General features: G+C 40.9%; 1 protein-coding gene across 4 annotated transcripts in view; it reads right to left on the reverse strand.

Moving 5' to 3' along the window:
* The window catches only part of rreb1b (ras responsive element binding protein 1b), a 39386-nt gene that overhangs the window by 10812 nt on the left and 5810 nt on the right, over positions 1-22764 (reverse strand). For 3 of the 4 annotated variants that reach the window (XM_053651187.1, XM_053651191.1, XM_053651188.1), the window contains exons 2-3: positions 2570-2656; positions 2243-2490 (exon numbers count right to left, since the gene is read on the reverse strand). In XM_053651187.1, coding sequence (XP_053507162.1) covers positions 2243-2490; positions 2570-2654 — 333 coding nt within the window. In that variant the 5' untranslated portion in view covers positions 2655-2656. Of the gene's footprint in view, positions 1-2242; positions 2491-2569; positions 3620-22764 lie in introns of those variants that run through there. The other variant, XM_053651190.1, reaches the window with a different exon arrangement.

The following is a 22764-nucleotide window of genomic DNA, read 5'->3' on the forward strand; positions in this document are numbered from 1 at the left end:
CGTTTTACTCCATAGGAAAGTCTTCGGGACAGACGAGTTTACGCTTTGTGCTTTCTTGGTAACGTGATGAACTGCGTTTTTTTATTAGATTTTTTTTTATTAAAGCTACTATAATGTAAAGGAGAACAGCAACTAACTTGTTTTGCAGCACTATAAACGGATAAAAAGTATAATCTGTCGTTTTTTTAAAGAATATAACCTTACTATATACTTTTAATTTAATAGTGGTGCTTTTTGTTTAGAAGGTCTAATACTTTTTTTTTTATTGAAATATACAATTAATTGTTGATGTTTTTTGTGATGCTGATAATATGGTTAAAAAAATAAATAAATAAAAAAAACCCCATACTGTGACAAATACTGTCGTCTTATTGGCCACATCCGATGATGGACAAACTCAAAATAGTCTAAATCCTGGCCTTAAAATGACTTTCAATTTTCACATAACTTCAGAATGAGTCTTAAACAACATTCCTCTTAAAGCCAAGTGCTGAGAGAAAGCGCAACTCCTGGTGTGAAATCTGAGAGGTGTAACACAGCCGGGGTGCAGGCAGAGCGAGGCCGAGAGGACCGTACTGATAAAGCCGCTGTGTTCTTCGGGTCCTTATGGAAGGACGCGCGCACCACAAGTGGCCTCTGCATGTGTCCCGAGGAAGGCAGCAGCTCCAGCTGGCAGCGAGCATCAAGAACATGTGGGACAGGCAGCTAAACGCATGGAAACACACTCGGCGCTGCTGAATGACGGCTGGAGGGGGTTGAAACACCTGTTTTTTTCCTGCACAGAGGAGCGTTTCAGCGTTTTAATTGGAGGCGTAAGACGTGCACGGTCGCTGACAAAGAGGGGATTGAGAGAGCACCATTTGCTGCCATTCGTTTCAGTCGCGTAAACTCCTGCCCTCAGCAGCACCTCTGGGGTGATTTAATGTCCAGAAAACACGTGGGCCACTGTACGATGGTTCATTATCTCTTACTGAATGTGTTCTTTACTAATCATTTGTTTACCGTGCTTCAGGCGAGGACGTTACGCCACATTGCAGATGTTGTTGATTTTTGAAGTATAAAGAGAAGAATGACTACTTTAGGGTCTTTTTTTTACCAAATATGAAGTAAGCATGCATTAAAATGTGCAGAAAATGTGATGGGGATTTTTTTCTTCATTGGTTGCTGCACAGGTTGTGTTTTCTCCTTTTCACCTCAAAACTCAACTAAATATGGGATATGGCCAGGGGTGCTCAAACTTTTGCATACAACTGTAAAAATATCATCAGCTCCTTTAGTGACGTCAGGAACAAACTTGGGCTGACACACTTCAGTTTTTGTACAAGGCTGATGAATGCACCGATTTGAACATACAAACAGACAAATAAATGAAGCTCACCAAACAAAAGTGTCTGAAACGAAAGACAATAAACTAACAAACAAATAAAGAAAGTTCAAACAAAAGTGTCTGAAACAAACACAATAAACAAAGAAATTTCAAACAAACGTCTCTGAAACAAAAGACAATAAACTAAAAGTTCAAACAAGACATTAAACTAACAAACAAAGTTCAAACAAAAGCGTCTGAAACGAAAGACATTAAACTAACAAAGTTCAAACAAAAGACATTAAACTAACAAAAACAAAGTTCAAACAAAAGCGTCTGAAACGAAAGACATTAAACTAACAAAGTTCAAACAAGACATTAAACTAACAAACAAAGTTCAAACAAAAGTGTCTGAAATGAAAGACAATAAATAAACAATTTAATACATTTCACGAAACTGTTAAAAATGAAAGACAAAAAATAAATACATTTTTAAAAATTAAAACAACAAAATGTAAATTAGTAGGTTAAACAAAAATTATCCAAAAATTGTAGTAAAAAAGTAAAATAAATAAATAAAATAATAATAATAATAATAATAAATAATAATATTTATAAATAATAAAATAAAATATTTTTTAAAAATAAAAAAAATTTAAATAAACATGCAATCCAATTTTGTGTCTTCTGGGTACGTCATCCAAATATGCCATTTATACAAATAAAGTTTTTTTGTTTTTTTTTTAAATCTATTGTTTAATTTGTAATAAAACCCAGAAAAAGAGGAGACCACAGTTTTAATTGAAGTAAATAATTACCTGTTGCATTGCTGCTTGCGAGTGTAAGCTCAGAATAAGAGTGAAGTGCATTAGTGCATGCATTTTGAAGACGTGACAGATTTACCTACAAGAGTTGTATAAAAAAACCCTGACGTACCTGGTTCCTCCTGCCGGTGCGATTAGCAGAGGGAGATCTGCCGGGGGTTTTAGGGGACGCGTTCGAGGCAGCCGTGTCCGCGTCCCCATTCATATGGCCGGTGTTCGATTCGGTATGTGTTGTAGAGTTGGCACAGGACTCTCCATCTTCCTCGTCCTCCTGCTCAGCTCCTTCCTTCTCTCGCTCTTCCTCAGTTCCGTTCTCCTTCCCCGGCACTCCCGCATGCTCCGGTTCACCCTGCGACTTCTCTGTAAAGTCACGAACGTTAGCGGTCAGAACGGTTTAATGAAGTGCTACGTCGTATTTAAAATCACCGTGACGTCGTACCTTCCATCGGTGCGGAAAGCTCCTCTTGCTGCCGAGAGGCTTTGCCATCTTCATCACACCTCTTCTCAGGTAAGGCACTCTCCATGGCTGAGAAGAACAAAACAAAAATATACCGCCGATCACATCATCTACAGACAATAAAAACCGAAGAGCAGTGTTTATTTGGAAGATCATTCGATAGCGTGTGAGGAAAGAGCAGATTTAAAAACAAGAAGAAAGCAGTCTCCTGAGTTGGAAAAAGTAAAGGCGCCCATTATTTTACAGCAGGTGATGACCTGCCTGGTAAACCTTTGAATGTTTCATCTAGAGCTTCATACAGAGCGCCCGCCCCCAATATAATATTTTTCTCATTTAAAATGGATTTGATGATGTATACGAAGTAAAAACTGAGTCTAAGTGATAGGGGCTTCGACTCGATATACATTTAAAGCCGATTTATAAATTTATTATTTATATCATTAAACACGTCCGATAGTCGTACCAAAGAATCAGAGAAACAAAAAAAAATCTTTTATTTAAAAAAAAAAACAAAAAAGGACGAAAAAGCATGTGAATTGAAACAAAAATGAGTTTTAAATCTAGTTTTAAAGAGAAAGCGCTTGTTAAGTTTATACATACAGTAAATTAAATCATTACCGAATACATACGATTTGAGTACTACGATTTGAATTTAATTACATTTGTTTTACATGCATTTAAAAGAAATAAATAAATTAAAATCCGTATGAAAACAGTCAGAATGGCCAGAATGCAAATTTTGAGAACACCTGAGAAGTTCTCAGAGAAAAGAAAAGAAAAAAAAAGAACTTTTACGAAGCAACCTTGAGCCTGAAAAATCGGAAGCGTCCTTCCTCGACACCGGATAGTGGGATTACAGTTGGAAGGGTACAAACGAGAGTAACAGAGCGATGTACAGTTCCCCGAGATACAAGAATTGATGTCTGAAGTGTGCGGGCAAAATCTGGCACGACAACCGAGTCGATTCTGACATCCGGCCGAACAAATGACTTACAAGTGCATTAACATTTCTTTATAACTCTTCCGGATGAACACTTCACATCCCTTCTGATGGTTAGAGCGGTGTCGAGCTTGGCACGGTTTACAACCGCGTCAACGTAAGGCCAAAGTATGTCGAGGTTTATCTAGAATTGTACAAGTTTATATGTAATCTATGTATAGGTTTATATATAATCGGGCTGTTTTGCTAATCGTTCGCGGGGTCGTTCTAACACGCTGCAGAGTGACGGGGTGATGCTCGGAAAGACACAAGCATCAGCAAACATCAGGAGATCCCCCAAGAGGCGCCTGCTCAGCTGAGCAGCCGCACACCTCAGGAAGGGTTTTATCTCTCAACTTCCTCTTATAGCACATGCCATACGTGTGTGTGTGTGTGTGTGTGTGTTCGTGTTCGTATTACCAAACAGCAATATGTGGCTACTAGACTGAGCAACCACTGAGCAACACAGAAGGAGGAATGCAGTGTGGATTTCAGCTATACGCAGAACCTGCTCCACGACTTTATTATTGGCAAATTGGTAGCGATGTTAGTTTTGAAACTGGAATAGTGCCAGAAAGAACCCCAGGGGTGGGGGGGGGGGAGATAAGAGGGTAGGAAAGACAACCTATTGTTGAAGTAGCAATGTGGGGAGTTCGAGTAATACGATTTATTGCTTTATGTGAATTTTGAATTTATTCCTGATGCAAAAAACCCCCAAAATAAACAAACAAACAAACAAACAAAAAAAACACACAAAAATTTTATCAAAAACAAAATATTGGATCCTGCCCTTTTGTAGCAAACAACTACAGTTTTTCCTTCAATTTATGTTCAAGCCAGTACCAGATAGTTTGCGCTTGTAAGCAAATAAAATAAAGAAAGAAATTGTTATGGAGACATTGTTGGCCGGATACGGCAATAAAATAGACACCTTAATATATATATTAAAAAAATATGTGCACCAAAGATATCTAAAAATAATTACACAGGCCCTATCCTTTTCCAAAACATTGAACACGGACAATATTCGTTTACATTGCCCCGCCCTCTCAGCTTTGTGCCTCTCCACCCACCCCCAGGTGTAACTTTAAAGCAGGGCTACTACATTTAGTACGGAATTTTATAACAAACATATGCTTTTACAACATGGCCTACATCTTCTTATTATTTTTCTTGTATACAATTACTTCACGGCGAATTTACTTAAGCCCTGCGACGGACTGGCACCCTGTCCAGGGTGTACCCCGCCTTGTGCCCGATGCTCCCTGGGATAGGCTCCAGGTTTCCCCGTGACCCTGAAAAGGAGTATGCGGTAGAAGATGGATGGATGGATGGAAATTTACTTAAGCTGCTTGTTGCCTTCGCTGTTCAAATCGACAAATACACAGATACAGAGAGAGATAGATGGATGGATAGCTGCTGTTACTTTTCCGATCTGTACTACAAGTACATAAAATGTCAATATTATTTGTTTAGGAATATCTAGATCACGTCGTATAAGGATAGGCAATCATCGTTCAAGAATTAGTGCCGTTTACTTGCCGTTGCTGATATCCCGTTACATCTCCCAGAGCTAATAGATATAAATAAATAGGAGCCACTATGGCAGCACATGTAAATTAGGCCATATCTGCAAAGTGTGCTTGGACCCCTTAGATTGCTGCATGTGTCTCAATCATAATATACACATATATTATATATATATATATATATATATATATATATATATATATATATATATATATATATATATACACAAATTGATAGAGTGGGAATTGACTTATCTTATTCAACTGAATGATCAGCACTCACTTCTCTTTAAAAAGATAACGTGGAATAGTTACACAAGATTTAGACGTGACTTTTTATTATCCTGGACAAATCACCAAACTGCACAGCTGAAGCGTTTTGACTCACTAAGACGGATATTTAGTGCTTATTTGTGTATAATTTTCCCAAGATTGTCTTGTTGTGGAGTTGAACAGATTAGTCTCTTGGGCTGAGCTACATCACAGCACTAGAAACCATGCACATAAACATAAATAAATAAAAATCAATCAATCCAAGGCCTTAAGCACGGCAGATCGAGCATTATAAATGAAGCAATATGCTACGTTTTTTGTGTGTGTCAGCTCTACTTCTTTGAATTGCTGCCCCTCATCTCGAGTTTGCTGGTTTCTTTTCTGAGATTTGAGGAAGTCGTAAAATGCACTGCACATGGAAAAAAAAAAAAAAAAAGAACAACGTGTTGCATCAAAGCAACTCGAGCAGCCTTCGATCAACAGCCCGCACCATGTTGTCTAAAACGAAAAACAGTCAACGCAAAAGGACTGCAGCAGCTGCAGGAGACTGATACTAACAGCCAGACTGAGGGAAAGAGGGGGGCCCATCCCAGAGAGAGGAGGGTGGGGCCACTGAGAAAGAGAGACGTTCGAGAGATGAAGCACTCCTAAGAACAGAGCGGAGGAAAGAGACAGAATTAAAGAGACAGAGGCAGAGAGAGAGAGAGAGAGAGAGAGAGCGCGAGACAGAAAAATAGTGGCTGAGGAAGAGCGTGACAGTAAGAGAGATGGTCACGTGAGAGACGACTGGAGGATAGACAGGAAAGGAGATGTAGGAGACGCAAATACATGTAGGGGCCGGGCCGTGTGCGTCTCGCTGAGTGAAATCGGCTCACAGGCTGGAGAGAGGAACAGCAGGGGGGTTGGGCTGAGAGTCAAAAGCAGGAAGTGGCTTAGAGAGAAGTCGAGAGAAGACTGCTGCTACTGCTTCTGCTCTCTCTCGCTCTCTCTGCTCCTGTGTGCACATGCTACCGAAGGCTATGATTATCTCCGAGTCCCCTCCCCACCAACAATCATCCTCGATTTAGAATAAAAGAAAAGAAACATTCAAAGCCACTACTACATGTCTATTTTTTAACATGCGCTGCTGCCCCACCCTTATCCATTACTCAACATAAACGCACGTTGCCGCACAGGCCGTGACTCCACGACCATACGACTAACAAATCGTCCACGAAAACATTTCCAAATGGGTTACATGCGATTTTTTTTCCCCCCATACTTGGAACCACCTGTCTCGAATGTTTGATAGGTTCAGTGACGTGTCAAACCCGTTTTCGAGTCTGGCACAGAACGGATCCCTGGTCCTCTTGAAAACCCGCCTTCAGCGGACCGTGATGGAAGCTACCCACTCTTGGGGATGCATACCGAGTAACGTCATTGGTCCGACCCGTCATGCTACCTCCTGTTTCAAGGATGGTGATGGTTGGGAAAGTGGTGCTAGGGTCAGCGGAGGAGATGGAACACCGTACTGAGATATAAACCTAGATTTTTACAGGACTGGAGCACGGTAATTAGCTCAGCTTTGTAGTTGGGAGTGCTCGCACTAAGAGTATCACCAAAAAACCCAAAACAACCGTATCGTCTCATACGGTCCCGCACGGTGAAAAATGTCCTATGAGGACACATTCCTGCACGATGACGTTCCATGCAGCCGTTCTTTGTCGTTCTGGATGAACTCGGCCCGTACCTTTTGTAAACCTTTTGTACGTGCATAAACGTGATGCACGGAATTGTGCGATCAATCCACATTCTTCCATGTGAGACCTAAATTCTCATCCAGAAATCAATGTGCTAAAATAGTAGTGTTTTACTTAGTAGTAAGTAAAACACAGCCGAGTACGGGGGAAGTGCGGTGCAGAAAATACGAATAGCCAGGATGCACCGGCCAGAGAATTCGAGATATGAGGGAGGAACCATGCTACTTTTTGTTTTGCGTGATGAAAAGATGAAATAGGAGGGTGGATAAAGGCTCGGAAGGATACGCTACTGGCAGACTTGTTTCAGAAAGGATGGTTGTAGTGTTGTAACACTGCAACACATACACACCCACATCTGTGAGTCAGCGACACGGAGGAAGAAAAAAAAAAAAAAAGAATTCCTGAAACTTCCCTTGGAGCTGGAAAAAAAAAACAAAAACCTCTGCATATCACACAGACAATACCTGCATCGTTTCTCCCTGGCCTCTTTCATTTTCAACTAAATGTTTTCGAGCAACACAAAGGAATGGAAAGTCTCTCTCTCTCCCGGTAGAGTAGAGAACTCGTGCATTTCCTGTTTGGTGTGGTGGCTGGGAAGGCCTGCGGAATGCCTGAGCCATTCTCCTCCTTCCTTTCCTCTAAACCCCCCTCCATCACTGCTGTTGTGATCTCGGCCTGCCGTCGTCCTCGGTCTCACGCGCCACATCCTTCGGCGCCCCGATGACCCGAAACGCCGTCTGTCTAAGACGACGGGAACGGGTGTTTGAACATTTGAACGTTACAAACTCGCACAGACTCATCTGATCACGCTACTCGTGCGTTTCATCCTTCATCAGAAGCACTGAATGCCATTCAAAAGGCCTGAAGCTTTGCTTACAGCGCTAAGAGCTGGGAGTGGTCTGGAATGCATAGCTGCCAAAGTATGCACACACACACACACACACACACACACACACACACACACACACACACACACACACACACAAAGATCACCAGGAGATTGAGCAACACCTCTTCAACATCACCACCCTACCTTTGCCGTTTTTGAATGATCTATTTTGCTGTCAAGGGATGCAAATCAGTGCATGCGATATATTTTTATTTAAATCCAAGGCGGCAAGCACACTTCAGTCAGTAGTGTCAGATGTTTTTGGCACTCTCCTATTCTGAGATCAGGGCCAGACACGTCAGAACCCCCCCCACACCCCCACACACACACTCATGATCATCTTTATATTAATAATCAAAACATTCACCGTGCATCCTCACCTAGTAACTGAAATACAAGGATGAGTTCAAGCAACAACGTGAATAATAACGAAAGAAGAAAATTCATTCATTCATTCGTCTTTATCCTAGTCAGCATTCTGTTGGATACACTGTGTGCAAGATAGGAATACACCCTGGATACGAAGACAATCCATCTCGGAGTACATGGGAACGATGTAGAGTAGATAATTTGCCTATCAGCATGCTTTTAGGGGGTGAGAGGACATCAAACAAAACCTGGGAAAGCATGTAGACCTGGGAAAAGCCGCAGAACTTCACACGGACACTAACCCAAGCTCAGGATTGAACCAGGAACCATGGAGGATGCACCGAATCCATTTATTTCCCCCCATTTTCGATACGATACCAAAATAAGAACTCTCCGAAACCTGATATTCATCCCTCCCTGACCATTCCACCCCACCATTTCATGTTTGCAGAAGCCTTTTAAAAAGGTATGCGTGAGGACGGCTTTATGGCCGTTATCTTTGAGCTGAAACGGAAAGAACGATCCTCATCGAGCAAGCGAACTGTACATTAAAACGTCCAGTCAACCGTCAAGTCGACGTCGTACGCCATCACCGGAAAACTTACTTACAGCATCGACGAAAGATATGGATCATCCGATCCAATACTAATAAAGTGTTTGGTCCACAATTGGATAAAGATATCTCTAATCACTATTCCGTAAAAAGATCCACCAATCATTTGGTAACGAAAGCATTTTCGGAGTGAATAAAGTTAATAATGGTTTATTGGCAGCGGTATCCGCAGAGTTACCGGGTACCGGCTAAACAGTCATGGGTACATCTTTTGTACCTTTAGTATGTATCTTTCACTTGGTAACACGAAGAGTACACCTTAAAAAAATAATTTAAAGTTACATAATAGGACCTTAAGGACTTACTACTATAAAAAGCACCACACTGGCTCTTGACGGTACCATCCCGGCGACAAAGAAAAGGACAAGTTCGGTATCTTGACTGGCTTGGTCTGAAAAGACTACAAGATGGAGAGTGACATCATCTCGGAGCCCCAGTGTTTTGTTTGACGGTAACAGGAGAACGGCCGTGCTCTTATTCTGCTTGCTAAGCTGGTAAACCGACACGTCCTCATCAAGGCCAGGTGGGTTTCTAGACAGCCGGCCAATGGCAAGGGTACTCGGATGGACCTCCGTTACTCGATGTACAACAGAATCACATTGGCATTTATGTATATGAGCGCAAAGTGATATGAAGGGATAAAGGGATAAAGAAAGGACGGACGGATGGGAAGAGAGCCATGGACGAAAGCAGATGGACAGGATTAGGGGATTAGGAATGAGCAAAAGATGTCAATCCCAACCCCACACCTGACAACAGAATAAATGTGTCAATACTGGTTAACGATAACAAACAAGCGACGGTATACTATAAGGGGGCCAGGCGCTTTTCAGGGGTAACCGCTAGAACATTTCACAACTTGTTTACATGCTTCTGGATGAAACTAGGCTCTTTTGCAAGAAGTCTCAGGATCACCTGCTCCTGCATCCAAGAGTGAGTGGCACGGGCAAGTGTTGGCACGACCGGCTATCACGTTCTGCTGGCTCCACAGGCCATGCGGCACCTAGATCGGTTTCAGTGCAGTGGAGATGAGGAAGGAGGGGTGGCGAGTGTAGGAGGTGGAGGCTTGCTAAAGGTGGGGGCTGCTGCCTGACATGCAGAGAAGGATTCACAGAAAGGAGAACCTTGGAAGGGGATTCAGGCTGAACTGGTCTGACAGCTCGTCCTTCTAATCTCAACACTTTATCTCTCCTTCTGTTTAATACCATCTCCCCTCTTCTCCCGCTTTTGGTACGTTCTCGTCAGGGGTAAGCGACAGGATGCATTTCTTCTGAAGAGACACAACATGACACAATTGTTGCTTTGTTCGTAGATAAAAGAGTAGATGCTAGCCTATCGCTCCTTTTCACCGAGAGGATAATCATTCCTCCTGTGCCTTGCTTAAAAAAAAAAAAAAAACAAAAAAAAAAAAAAACCAAAAATCTATAGTTTTCATAAAATCTAAAAAAAAAAAAAAAAAAAAAGAAAAAAAAAGGGGCAGGTTGTAATAAGAAAGAAGCGTTTCGAGATCTATAATAAACATATTATTTCAAAAAACACTTTTTGGATGACTTTGTGCAAAAGATATGGCGAGTTTCTTTAGGTTAGCATTTTTGTTGACATTTTTCTGGCCGTGAAATAGCCTCTACCCCAACCAAAAACATAGCTGCACACACCCACACTGCAATCTGCCCCCTTTTCCTGGGAAGTAACGCACAAAGCATGTAAAGTTTCGAAAGAGTTGCTGGGGAAACAAGAAGGCTTGTCCATTTTCTTCCCCCCTGCTGATGACACATCCCTGCTTCTCCGTTCCCCTTCATCCTTTCCTTTCCTCTCCTCTTGCATCTTGTGTTTCATCACTTTAAGTGGTCTTCCTCTCATTTCCTACACGTCACAGCCTCCTGAACGAGCAGCACTGAACCCCTCACCGAGTAAAACGTGTGACCCAGTGTTCTGAACGCCTCGACTACACGAACACGCCGTGGGCCGACTGCGCTGCTGCATTGATCGGAGTTCGCGGACGCATAAAACCACGGTTCACGGGAATACACTGAACTCATTTAGAACTGACTGGGTACTTCACAAGGGAGAAAGAGAAGCAGAAAAAGAGAGAAGGAAACAAACCCAAATAGAGAAGCGAGAAGCAAGAGAGCGAGTGAATACGAGCTAGTGTGTTTGCATACTGGGTGGACCATCCCTAAGGGGTTAACAGAGAACAGCAGGGGAGAGGAGGTGGAGGAGGAATGAGAGAGAACGAGAGACAGGAGGGGGAGCCAAGCGAAGAGAAGCGGCACTCAGCTGTCATTTCTAACAGGTGGCCTTGACGTGACCTTTGGCTTTCTATTGCATACGGTATACATGTCGGCTCAGGCAGTATTGCCAGGAGCTCCAGGTTAAAGGGAAGGGGGGTGGATGGGTGGGTGTGGTCTTCTATCGCTGAGAATGACAGTCAGCATCCTTCATCTTTTGAGTATCGGCCTAGCAGAAGGATAAGTGTCTATTAATCGGCTTAAATTGTCTTCTCTCTCTGAGCAGAGACAACCGCAACCCGACTGAGCGGCACACCTGATTGTCTCTCTTTCACACACACACCCACACAGAGACGCTGAAGTGGCGGCTTTCACACAGCTGCCGTCGTGAACAGAACCTCACGTTGCACCATAACGGCTGCTGAACTCCTACCCATTTCCAGCACTGTGCATTCCAGGCTATTTAAAAACACAGGCCCGGTGCACACTTACCCCAGCATACACTTCTGATCATTATTTTATTGTTATTACCCTGAGATCTCTCCCTCTCTCGGTCTCTCTTCATGAACACAGATCATGCTAGCAAAACACAAAGTGACGGGTGAGCGTTCGTTTATATACACGCGTGCAACACAGAGCCACGATTTCAGTGACAGAGGCAAGTGCCAAACCGACAAGTTATTAGGTACGTTACGGTAACGCGTCAAATCCAAACGATTCCACACGCCGAGTCCGACGTTTCTTCAGTTCAGTTCAGTCCAGTAACTCGCAAGCAATATAATCAGCTCCCATTTACAGCTAGCAGCACAAAAAACAACAACTTATAACCATCGCTTCATGTTATCCGGTCATATACGACCTCTCATTAAAGTTGTATAGACACACTGTGAGGGAAAAAAAAAATTTAAAAAAAGCTTGTAAGGAAGAAGCAGAGATCGTTGTGGTGAGTGTACGTAGCACGTACAGTTAGCGCTCTTTGCTAATCTGCCAAGAAAGCTAGTACAAAGCCTAGCATACATTTTAAACCAAAGTGTATAGTGGGTTGCGCAGTGGCTCAACATACTGTTACTGTTTTTCATTAGGGAAAAGAAAAAAAAAAAAAAAAAAGCCCACACACCCACAAGTGACAAGTCTCTCACTCTTTACAAGCCCACAAGAGAAAAACTACAAGCGAGAGGAGCGATTTGCTGCTTGCTAGCGCGAATGCAGGGTAAAGCTGAGGTACAGCATCACAGCCAACCACTGTCTCAGGCTCAGAAAGTGTGTCTAGCAGTTGTGAGGGTGTGTGTGTCTTCCACTCATCTGCACACACACACACACACACACACACACACACTCTCTCTCTCACAGTCTGTATTTCTGTCTGTCACTCCTATTTCACTTCTCGCTCCCTTCCCCCACCTCTCAATCTCACTGTTTATCTTTAACTTCTGAGGTAAACCTTCCGTCATTCCCATTTAGCAACCATACACACAGCATCAATATATTTCTGACTCTCCGTATACAAATACAGACAGACTTCGGATTCGTGACTGAAAGTCACTCGAGGGGGGAAAAAGGGTATTTTTAAAGGGCTATAAGAATAATTATGAAACTGTCCTGTAAATCAAGTGAGCTACCAGATGAAGATAATTAGAAACTAAACAAGGGCGTCTGCTGCACATCATCTAGAGCGTCTACGTCAGAGCGAGACTTTAATGCACCGGTAAACTTCAAATCGTTTTTTGAAGAATATTATTCATCTGTGTGGGTTTCCTCCACGTTCCTGTTTGCAGATGAACGGATGACTCTTAATTGTCTTTAGGTGTGAACGAGTGTTTGAACACGCGCGTGTGAATCGACTGGATCTCATCCAGGATGTGTTCCCGCCTCACGCCCAGTGCTCCTGGAATAGATCCACTACAACCGTGACCAAGATCTTACTGAAGATGAATTAACGATGGATTGTTTCCATGCCCTTGGAACAATCATGATCACATCGATTAATTATCGGAGGACGACATGGCAACTGGAAACTTTTAGCCACGGAACTTAGCATGCTAAGCTTGCTAGCTAACTTAACTAGCTAAAAATCACATGTGTTGTGCTATATTTTGACACGCTGACTACTTTTAAATGCTGATAAACTGATAGTGAAAGGTACTGAAATCCCTATTGTGTATACTTGGGACAAAAACAAAGGTACTGGATATTTTGATGAACAAAATATATATAAAATCACCGTCAATATAATCAGGGCTTAAAAAATGTAAATCATACATGTGCAAACTAGTGCGTTAGCAGTTGACTACCCGGCTAGCAACCGCACTTGGGATTGCGGCACTTCTAATTTGCATATCATGCATATTCAAAGACTCGGGATGAAGCTGTTTTTGGGTAAAGATTTTCCCCAAGCTATTTTAGCTTCTTGACAGGGTAAACAATTTATTTCACGTATACAACTACACTTTAACTTCACTTTTTTAGCAGGGCCCCCCCCCCCACACACTAATATAGCAAAAACTTGAACACAACACAATACAGTGTGAAGAAAAGAATCCGACTCTCTCCTCTCGGCTCGGATCTGCAGCAAAGCCAGCTTTCAATCAAAGTACACGCCACGTCGCTGATCAGAAACTAACACAGAACCAAACAGTCCAATTCAATGAATCCAAAGAAGCTCCGCCTACTAGCCACTATCGGAGATGCTGTGTGACCGACTCAGCCAGGGTGATCAGGTGACTCTTCCTGGCGTATAGGAGAGTGTGTAACCGGCTAATGCCTGGAACGAGTGCGAGATCTTTAACCCTCACACACACTGTATAGAAACCCACATGAATCATACAGACACAGTCAGTTTTCTATTAAAGCGAGTGCTGTGTGTATAATAATAATAAAAAAAAAAAAAAAAAAAAATTTTTGGATCTTTCGGTGTAAACGTCAGCCATGTAGCCTCTCTGGTTTGCATTAGGAGTGGCTGATAATTCCCATCATTCCCTTACACTGTTATGTGAAGTAAAATGCAGCTCGTACAGACGCTCATATCTCGGCAAGTCGGCGCACTGATAGACGGCAGCGACTTTCCACAGCCGCTCTGCGCGGCCAGAGTCCGGGGGAAATCTTTAAAGTTTCAAACATTCCTAATCTTGTGCACTTTGGCCTCTCGGGGCGTGCTGATGAGATTTAGAGCAACTCATTCAACACACACAGCTTCAGACAGCGAACACAGAGCTGGATTGTGATTGTGATTATTAGACGATGCAATAGCCGTGCTCAGTACTAGCCGAACAGCTCTACAAAAGAAAACCGAATGCGAGAATTCACACGCAATGGCATCCGGATAAAAAGAAATCTCCATCCGAATAGAAACATCACTATAGTTCATTTAAAAGTGATTCAGTTAACGTTAGATCAAGCTGCATGACTCTTTTAACTGGTTAAACACTAAATATCAGAACATCTCACTCTCCTCTCATAGCTTTAGTGCTGTTTAGGGTACGTGTACGTGCGTGCGTGCGCGTGTCTGTGTGTGTGTGTGTGCGTGCGTGCATAGAAGCATGGCAGCGCTTGACCTCAAGCTCATGCGCAAGGTTTACGCTGCTATGCCAGGTCATGACAGGTCGAAGGGTGAAGAGGGTATTTGCAGTAACGGGCACTGATGCTACTTTTCACACCTACCAACCACACAAGTGTCCATAAATAAATTAGGGCTGACATACTTATTTAGCCTGTGGATAAATAATGAATATTAATGAGTGCATAATTTATACTTTTTTTTCTCTGTCGCTGGTATTTAACCTGATTTTACACTTCTTAGGCAATCAAAGATTCAAGTAAACGTCTTCCAAATATTTTTACATAGAAATGCTTTCTGCTCACTACAGAGGCCATAGTAATAGTCATAGAACTACGTCGCCGATAAAAAGTGCCAAATCTGAAATGGCTTTCTATGCACTATATATGCTCACTAGAGGAGTCATTACGACGCGATCATACAACTATGTAGTGTACGCAGACGCCGAATCATAAACGGCTACATGTATGCTCACTACACAGGTCATTTTAATGCCATCATAGAATTATGTTCTAAACAGAAAAGCCAAATCTAAAACAACGTCCTCTTCACTCCTATATACACACAGTACTGTGCAAAAGTCTTAGGCACATGCGAAGAAATGCTGTAAAGCAAAGATGCGTTAAGAAAAAAAAAAAATGAAATTAAATGTTTCTTTTTATTGGTTTGTCTCAAAAGTGTCTCATCACTTAATACACTGCTTTCTCTACTGACGTACAAACATTCCTCTGTAACGTTTCAGCTTGTGCTGGAAAATGAACGTTTGGGAATCTAAAACGTTTCTGTACCGACTCGATAATACAGAAGTCATAAAATAAAAATCTATAACACAAGTTTGTGCTAAATAAATAAATAAATAAATAGGGTGCCAAGACTTTTGCACAGTACTGTATGCTCAATACATAGCTGATTATAATGCTACTGCAGAACTACTGTATGTAGTGTACTCCAGTGTAGTGTAAGGGAATTTGTTCTATTTAAAAAGAAAAAGTGGTACAAAAACAAAACAAACAAAAAAAAAAGTATACTATAAACGACATCAAGTAGCACAAAGCTCATTTAGTTAAACAGTTAGGCAATCACGTATTAAACTATACTTAGCCGTTAACCCACATTCCACAATGTTATTTAATGAAAAGTTTAATAGATGCTGAACAGAGAAGTCCCCCCCCCCCCCATCAGCTGTAATATGGATTAAGTTTACGTCCCTAAAGATGGCAAATATAATGCTCAGTCTGTGGAAGTGTATTTTAGATCACCGAATGACACCAAAACAGGCCTAAATTCGCCGAAACCCAAACTAATACCGAGAATTTCTCTTGCCAATGCAGACTAGCTGAGCATGTCCTATGCCCTGTGATAAGGGAGTTAATATTTACTGCAACCCTGAGCTGAACTGGGCCAAAGAGATGGCAACAGTGAACTTTGCCTCGTTTCGGTTTTCTCCTCCGCCATCAAGAACATTCAATTCTTGTACAAGATGTTTTACGTTAAACAAACAAGCAAACAAAAAAAGCCCAACCTGACTCCGATTAAAAAAAAAAAAAAAAAAAAAAAAAAAAGTAGTCCAGATAACCCCTGCTTAAAACAACAGCAGATAAACTCCACAGTGACGTGGAGTAACTGCTCAAGTGGGCATCGGTGTCATCAGATCCACTCCAATTATTAGATCGAGTGTCATCCTTTCTGCTCAGATGCTGAGAAGGTAAATAGAAATGTAGGACAACAAATGACTCAATGTGTTGCTCTGTGTGGTCACCCTGTGACTGAATGGCTCACACCTGCTTCCCATCATTCATTTCTTTTACATATCCACTTCTCAGATAAGAACAGGTCCAAAACGAAAACGTACAACTTTTTCCCCCATCTTTCGCTTTTGGATACTGATGCAACCAACAAAAGATGCCAACTAGGAAAGGATGCACAAGTCCCCGTTCTCCAGCTGCACACGGACTCTCCTGTATCATGTTGCTAGAGACGGAAGCTATCTGCTTTTCACCTCGCTGTTTTTGGTCCATTGTCTTCGTTGCCACGGGGTATTTAGAAAAAAGAAAAGAAAAGAAAAAAAGCCTTCTAAAAGAGACGCTGAGCTCAGATGAACCCCTGGGGACGAGGGCTGTGTATTAGCATTCTTTGGCTAGCATGCTCGTTCGTTATCTCTAATTATATTGACCTCCTTGAAAAGAAGGTATAAGATTAAAGGAATACGTTGCTTCATGCTAAACCGGTCAGATTGTGTATACCAGCACTACATGCAGAAGTGTTCCGAGTTAGAGAAAAGCATGTACGCTAGTGCAAGCAGGCCTTCTGTGACATGGACGCATCAAGAAATACCTAAATACAGGTGGAACGACATGCTTTTGACACGATCACACAGAAAGCTATGTAAGGGTAAGGAATATGAGGAGGACAGACAATTAATGCAGCTGGATCAATGTGAATATGCAAATCCAAAAAATTTTTAAAAGCACCGAATGTGACATATTTAACTATAATCTAGAAGAACCAGGGCTGGATGATACCACAAAAGAATAATTAGATTGTGAAAAATTACACCACAATACATTTCTGAGATGTGATTAACTTTTTTTTTTTTTTTAAACTTTTAAATAACAATTATATACAAATGTATATAATGTCTAAACAAAAAAATCATCTCCTTACATAATCTAAAAAGTATTAAACTTGTATTTTGAATGGCTTATTTTTTTGCTGGTAGCTTGTTAGCAAAGCTACGTATCCTGATGCACCTCGTTTACCATATAAAATTCTTCATGGCAACATGGCGATTCTTATTATATCCCTCACCCCTACTTGGAACATCTCTAGAGCTTTACCATCATTAAAAACAGCCAGAATGTATGAATTTACATAGATATGCAACTGGAAATGCCACCTCATGTCTAGCTAGCTGGCTATTTAGCTGACAGAAAATTAGCCTCGTCACTGCTCGACACTGTATCACAGTCTTGTTATTTTCTCTAAGGATTATATTTAACATTCCCCAAACCCTTTCAAAACAAACCATAGCAACTATCATTTAATCACTAAAATGACCTGTGTTAGCTAGCAGGCCAGTTTGCTGCTAGGAAACTAGCTTGTTTTTGTCACTACCTGGATTTCAGTGTCTGTCTTGGAATATGAAAAAGCTAATTAGACCCATTCATTTTAACAGTAGCCAAATTCATTCTAACGGATCAAAATGTAGCACAACGGCCAGGGTGTTGTTCTTCACTAACCTCAGCTAAATTAGCTATCTGACTAGCTAACCTCTAGTAGCTTGCTGTGTTTGGGATTTCACTATCTGAGTTTTGATTTGCCTCATCGTGTTCTCAGGGATTTACGTCACAGTAGACAAATCTGCCCAAACAAAGTATAATCACATTTGTGCTCTGCACCAACAATAGCTAAATTACCTAGCCAAACAGCTAAGAAAGCATGTTCTGTGGATCATTTAGCATTTTTTAAAATAAGAGACAGTATACATTTTCAAGCATGTATTTCCCTTAAACGTACCGAAGTACTCACTGTTCTGAATAGAAACCACGCGAGTTTAGCAAATCTAGTAACACAATTTTGTTCTGCAATAACATTAGCTAGCTAGCTAGTTGCTAAGGATGCAGGTTCTGTCGTTAGATGTTTCCAGAGATCACATCGTCCTTTAGTATTTTACATAGCAGACACTACATACAGAACGTTCGAGCTTATCGATTTGTTTTGAACAGTAACGTGAGTTTAGGAATTATAGTATAAATCACATTTTTCACATGTTTCTGTCTGTTGCATAACATTCATGCTAATTAGGGTTTTCCCCCTCAAAATGACTGAGGTAATTACCATTTAGAATGAAACAAAGGTGAATTTAGCACTTGGTACTAAATCTGACCAAAACCAAAATACAAATACACGGTAACAAATCTGACCAAAACCAATCAAATTTCACCACCAGTCTATATTAAAATAAACAGAAATTGGCGTCCAAGACAAGTTAACCTTTTAAAATTTTGATTTTTAAGTGCGGGGCTAATTTAACCATCAACCACTGAAGAAAAGTGGTCAAAGAAAATGGCCTTTATCTACCACTTTGGCAACATTTGTGCTTAATGGATAATGTAGTATTTTAATTATTATGGTAATCAGTCTGGTGTTATACATTCTAAACTTTAAATTGGCAAGCAAGCAAGCAAGAAATTGGAGCTAAATACAAGCCTTTGAGTGTGGCGACATTTTTTGAAAGAAATCTGAAATAATTGCGACAGTCTAATAATAAAAGTCTGACGCGTTCTAATTGCACCATTGAAATGGAGGATGGTAGAGTCTTCGCTGGAAGCTGAGAGCCACAGCAGAGAAACATCTGTTTCCCATTGCCCATCTCACTCAGAGACTCAGGAGGATCTGGCCAAGCTTCTCTTCTCTCTTATATTTCTCCTCACCAAAAAAAAAAAAAAAACCCAACCTGTGAATGATTCACTGTCCTATACTGTAGAGTTGATACAATGACACAAGCTTATGGACATCTAAAATGCAACAGCGTCTCGAGGAGGAACTCTGCTTAACCCTGCAATATGACTATTTCCATGTCCTTGACTCCACACTGAAAACGCCTCCTCCACGCCCATCAGCACAACGAACATCACTGTCTCATCCAGCAATTATGAGCAAACGAGCCTCGTGACGAGACTGACGCATAACTTATGTCATCAGCTTCTATTTTTGCTTTCCTCCACCACAAAATTGACAGGAGACCAGTGCTGACCAGCAGGTGACCTGATGAAGCGCCGTTTGCGCCTTTATATCTCCATTCGTCTTTTTTTTTTTTGTCTCAAGCGAGCTAGTTGGAGGGCACAAAAGCAAAGTCTACCGCCGCTTCAGGAGGAACAGGTTTTGTGGAGTTGCCGCAGGCCTTCTATCCTCCCCCTCAGTCTCCCTCGTTTCTCCTTTCTCACTCACTCTACTCCTCACTAATCCTGGAAGCATGCTTAAACAATCGTCAAAACGCGTAGCTGATGACTAATTGTTATTAACGCAACCATTTAGTTTCAGGTAGAAAACACCTGTGACTTCTCAGGTCAGGGCTAGCACTTGTGATTTCATAGAAACTGGAAAATCCTGAATGTGATGCTGTAGGTACGATTATAAATAATGCTGATCAACTTGATCCTTTTGAGGACAAACCACAAGATCAGTAGTTAGCAGGGTGATGGTTGGTTGATGTGACAAAAATAATACGATATCTACGACACAATATATTGAACATGATATATAGTAGTGTTACATTAAAAACTTTTTTTTTTTTGTGAGTTCGATGATACGGCTATGTAATGTCTACTGTCTAATAAAGTAGCACTGAAAAAGGAGGGAATAAATAAATAAAATAAATAAAATAAATAAATCAGACCAAATAAAAGAAAAAAAATTGACAAATAATAATAATAATAATAATAATAATAATAATGCAATAAATAATAGCAGTGACGGACAGAAGAGAACAATAATAAAAATATTTTTTTAAAATCGATAGTTAAAAAAAAGTCTAAAGTAAAAAACAGAGAAATAAGAAATATGCAAATAATGAAGTTACAAGAAAAAGAAAATCTAAAATGTTGAAAAAAAATATAATATAAAAACACTATGCCAGAAAATGTAAGGCAAATAATAAACGCTAGTGACAATGTTTTTAGCTTTTATTTATTTATTTATTTATTTATTTATTTATTTATTAATTAATTACGAAAGAAGCCCGATAAATATTTGCTGGTTTCAGATCTTTGGTGATGCTTCGCTACTTTTAATAAAATCGAAGAAATAAAATGGTATCAGTACATTTTAATATCGGTACAAAATTTGAATCAAATCAACTGCTTCCACAGAATTATTGTTATAAAAACAATAAAACAAAAACTTTCTGCAATAGCCAGTATATATTGTATTCTAACAATTTATCAAAAATATCCGATAGCCCAGCCCTAATTCTTTGCATAAAATTTTCTTCTCTGTATTTCTAAAAAATATATATGCTCGCTGAGTAAAAATGTCTTAAAGAGTCAGCAGCAAGGCAACAGGAAATGATGCGTTTCCATCAGCTACAGAGAAGCAACAACATCTATCTTACATCAAAATCTATACATCAATTTTCCTCCGTCTCACCACCCTTCAGCGTTTCTTTATTAGTAAACCTAATCTTTTCCGAGATTATCATCCATAAATGAAAAAAAAAATCCAGTCTGATCAAAATCCCACTATTTCTTACACTATTAAATAAACTACCACTAGCTAACTGTGATAGACGAGTCTTCAACATCCTCAATCTGTGCTCGAGACCTAGAAGCCATCACAGATCCACACATGGAGAGTCGCTGCCAGCTGACAAAACCGTTTAGTCAGCAGCCGAGCTCGGGCGAGAGGGAGGAGGAGGAGGAGGAGGAGAGAGAGAGAGAGAGAGCGAGCACGAGGGAGGCCCCGCGAAGCTCACAGGAAAACGACTGCTTTTTGCAACTTCCCGAAAACGATTCTGGAGTGCAATTTTTATTCATCCTGGAGCAACCTAATCATCCCAAATAGATCCTCCCAACCTTCTTGTTATGACAAGCTGCAAACACAACACCAGTGAAGAAGAAACTTTTCAGTCTAGCTAGCAAGTATGCTGATGTTAACAACTTAAAAAAAATTAAAAATATCGATGAATGACACTCCATCGTCTGGAGTGGTGACGGTGCAAGTCAAGTTTATGGTTGCCAGATTGGATGGACTGGAAAATTGTGCCTAATCTGGTAACAACAAAAATAGCAGCAATGGAAAGAACACCATTTTTAACCACGTCTTATTTTGGTTCAAATGAAATACGAAGTGGTGTACGTCGATATTTGGTTACAGCCCAAACCTGAAGGTGTTGCACAGTCAGTACATACATCAGCAATTTGTCAACAACTCCTAATTTTATAGTGTACTATGCACTATATCCATGTATAGTTACATTTAAGGTTGTGAAACATCCCCAAAACAAGTTAGTTCCTCTTATCACTTATGGTATGGCAGTTATAAATAGTTATTCACACCCCAGCCTGTCCTTTGTTCTTAAGAAATCCATCTTGTCATGCTAGAACGGACCAGCAAGAAGAAAACGATGACGACCGTTCGCCGTTCAAGATCCCAGGTTCCGAGAGTCAGAATCGTTGATTTACGAGCACTGAAAGTGTGTAGTGTTTTATCTTGACCAAATCTTGTAGGGAAATCTTTTTAAACAAGATGTTTGATCTCTGCTGTGGGATTTCTCCCGAACACGGCAAACACGAAACGTTCAGTATTTGAAGTAGAACCTTATGCTACGTTCTTGATGCCTTCTAAGCGGTAATTTCCAAGCTGTAATTTTCCATTTTGTCATGACTGAAAGCCAATACCGCTACGGACTCGTTTACACCGTTCACGGCCATGTTGATTCACCGTTCCTCCGTAAACGTGGAAGGAACTGGTAGTTGAGAAGACTATCCCCAAGTTGACGTGTTGAAATTACAAGTTTGGGGGGGGGGTGTTTTCTTTGGTTTTTCACAGGTTGTAGGTGGAGAAAAACCAAGCTGCAACTGCACCTTGAACACAGCGCTACCGATGCTCACAGACAGAGTAGGGTTTCAGAAACAGATTACTGTAACCATCGTGTTTTCTACTTCCTTCATTTACACACACAGCTTCATTTCCTGTTATCCTTCTCCCATCTTACTGAATCTGACTCAACTGATTCTGCTCTCCGGTATTTTCTTTCCCCAAACGTCGAGACCTCACAATTCATACAACTACGTGTTTCTTAGGGTTTGCATTTTTGCATCCAACGTCGCTTGTACACTCGAATACGTTTGTAATAGTGAAACATACTACCATCTTATAGTAAGCATGCAATGAGTTTTAGGAGAACAGCCCATCTCCTAGACACAGGTAGAGTAAATCAGTCTACACCCCAGCACCTAACCAGCTCTCCAATACTCTATGAGGCCAAGGGAACATAATCTTATCT

The sequence above is a fragment of the Ictalurus furcatus genome, chromosome 20 (assembly GCF_023375685.1).
Source record: "Ictalurus furcatus strain D&B chromosome 20, Billie_1.0, whole genome shotgun sequence".
Taxonomy (NCBI): domain Eukaryota; kingdom Metazoa; phylum Chordata; class Actinopteri; order Siluriformes; family Ictaluridae; genus Ictalurus; species Ictalurus furcatus.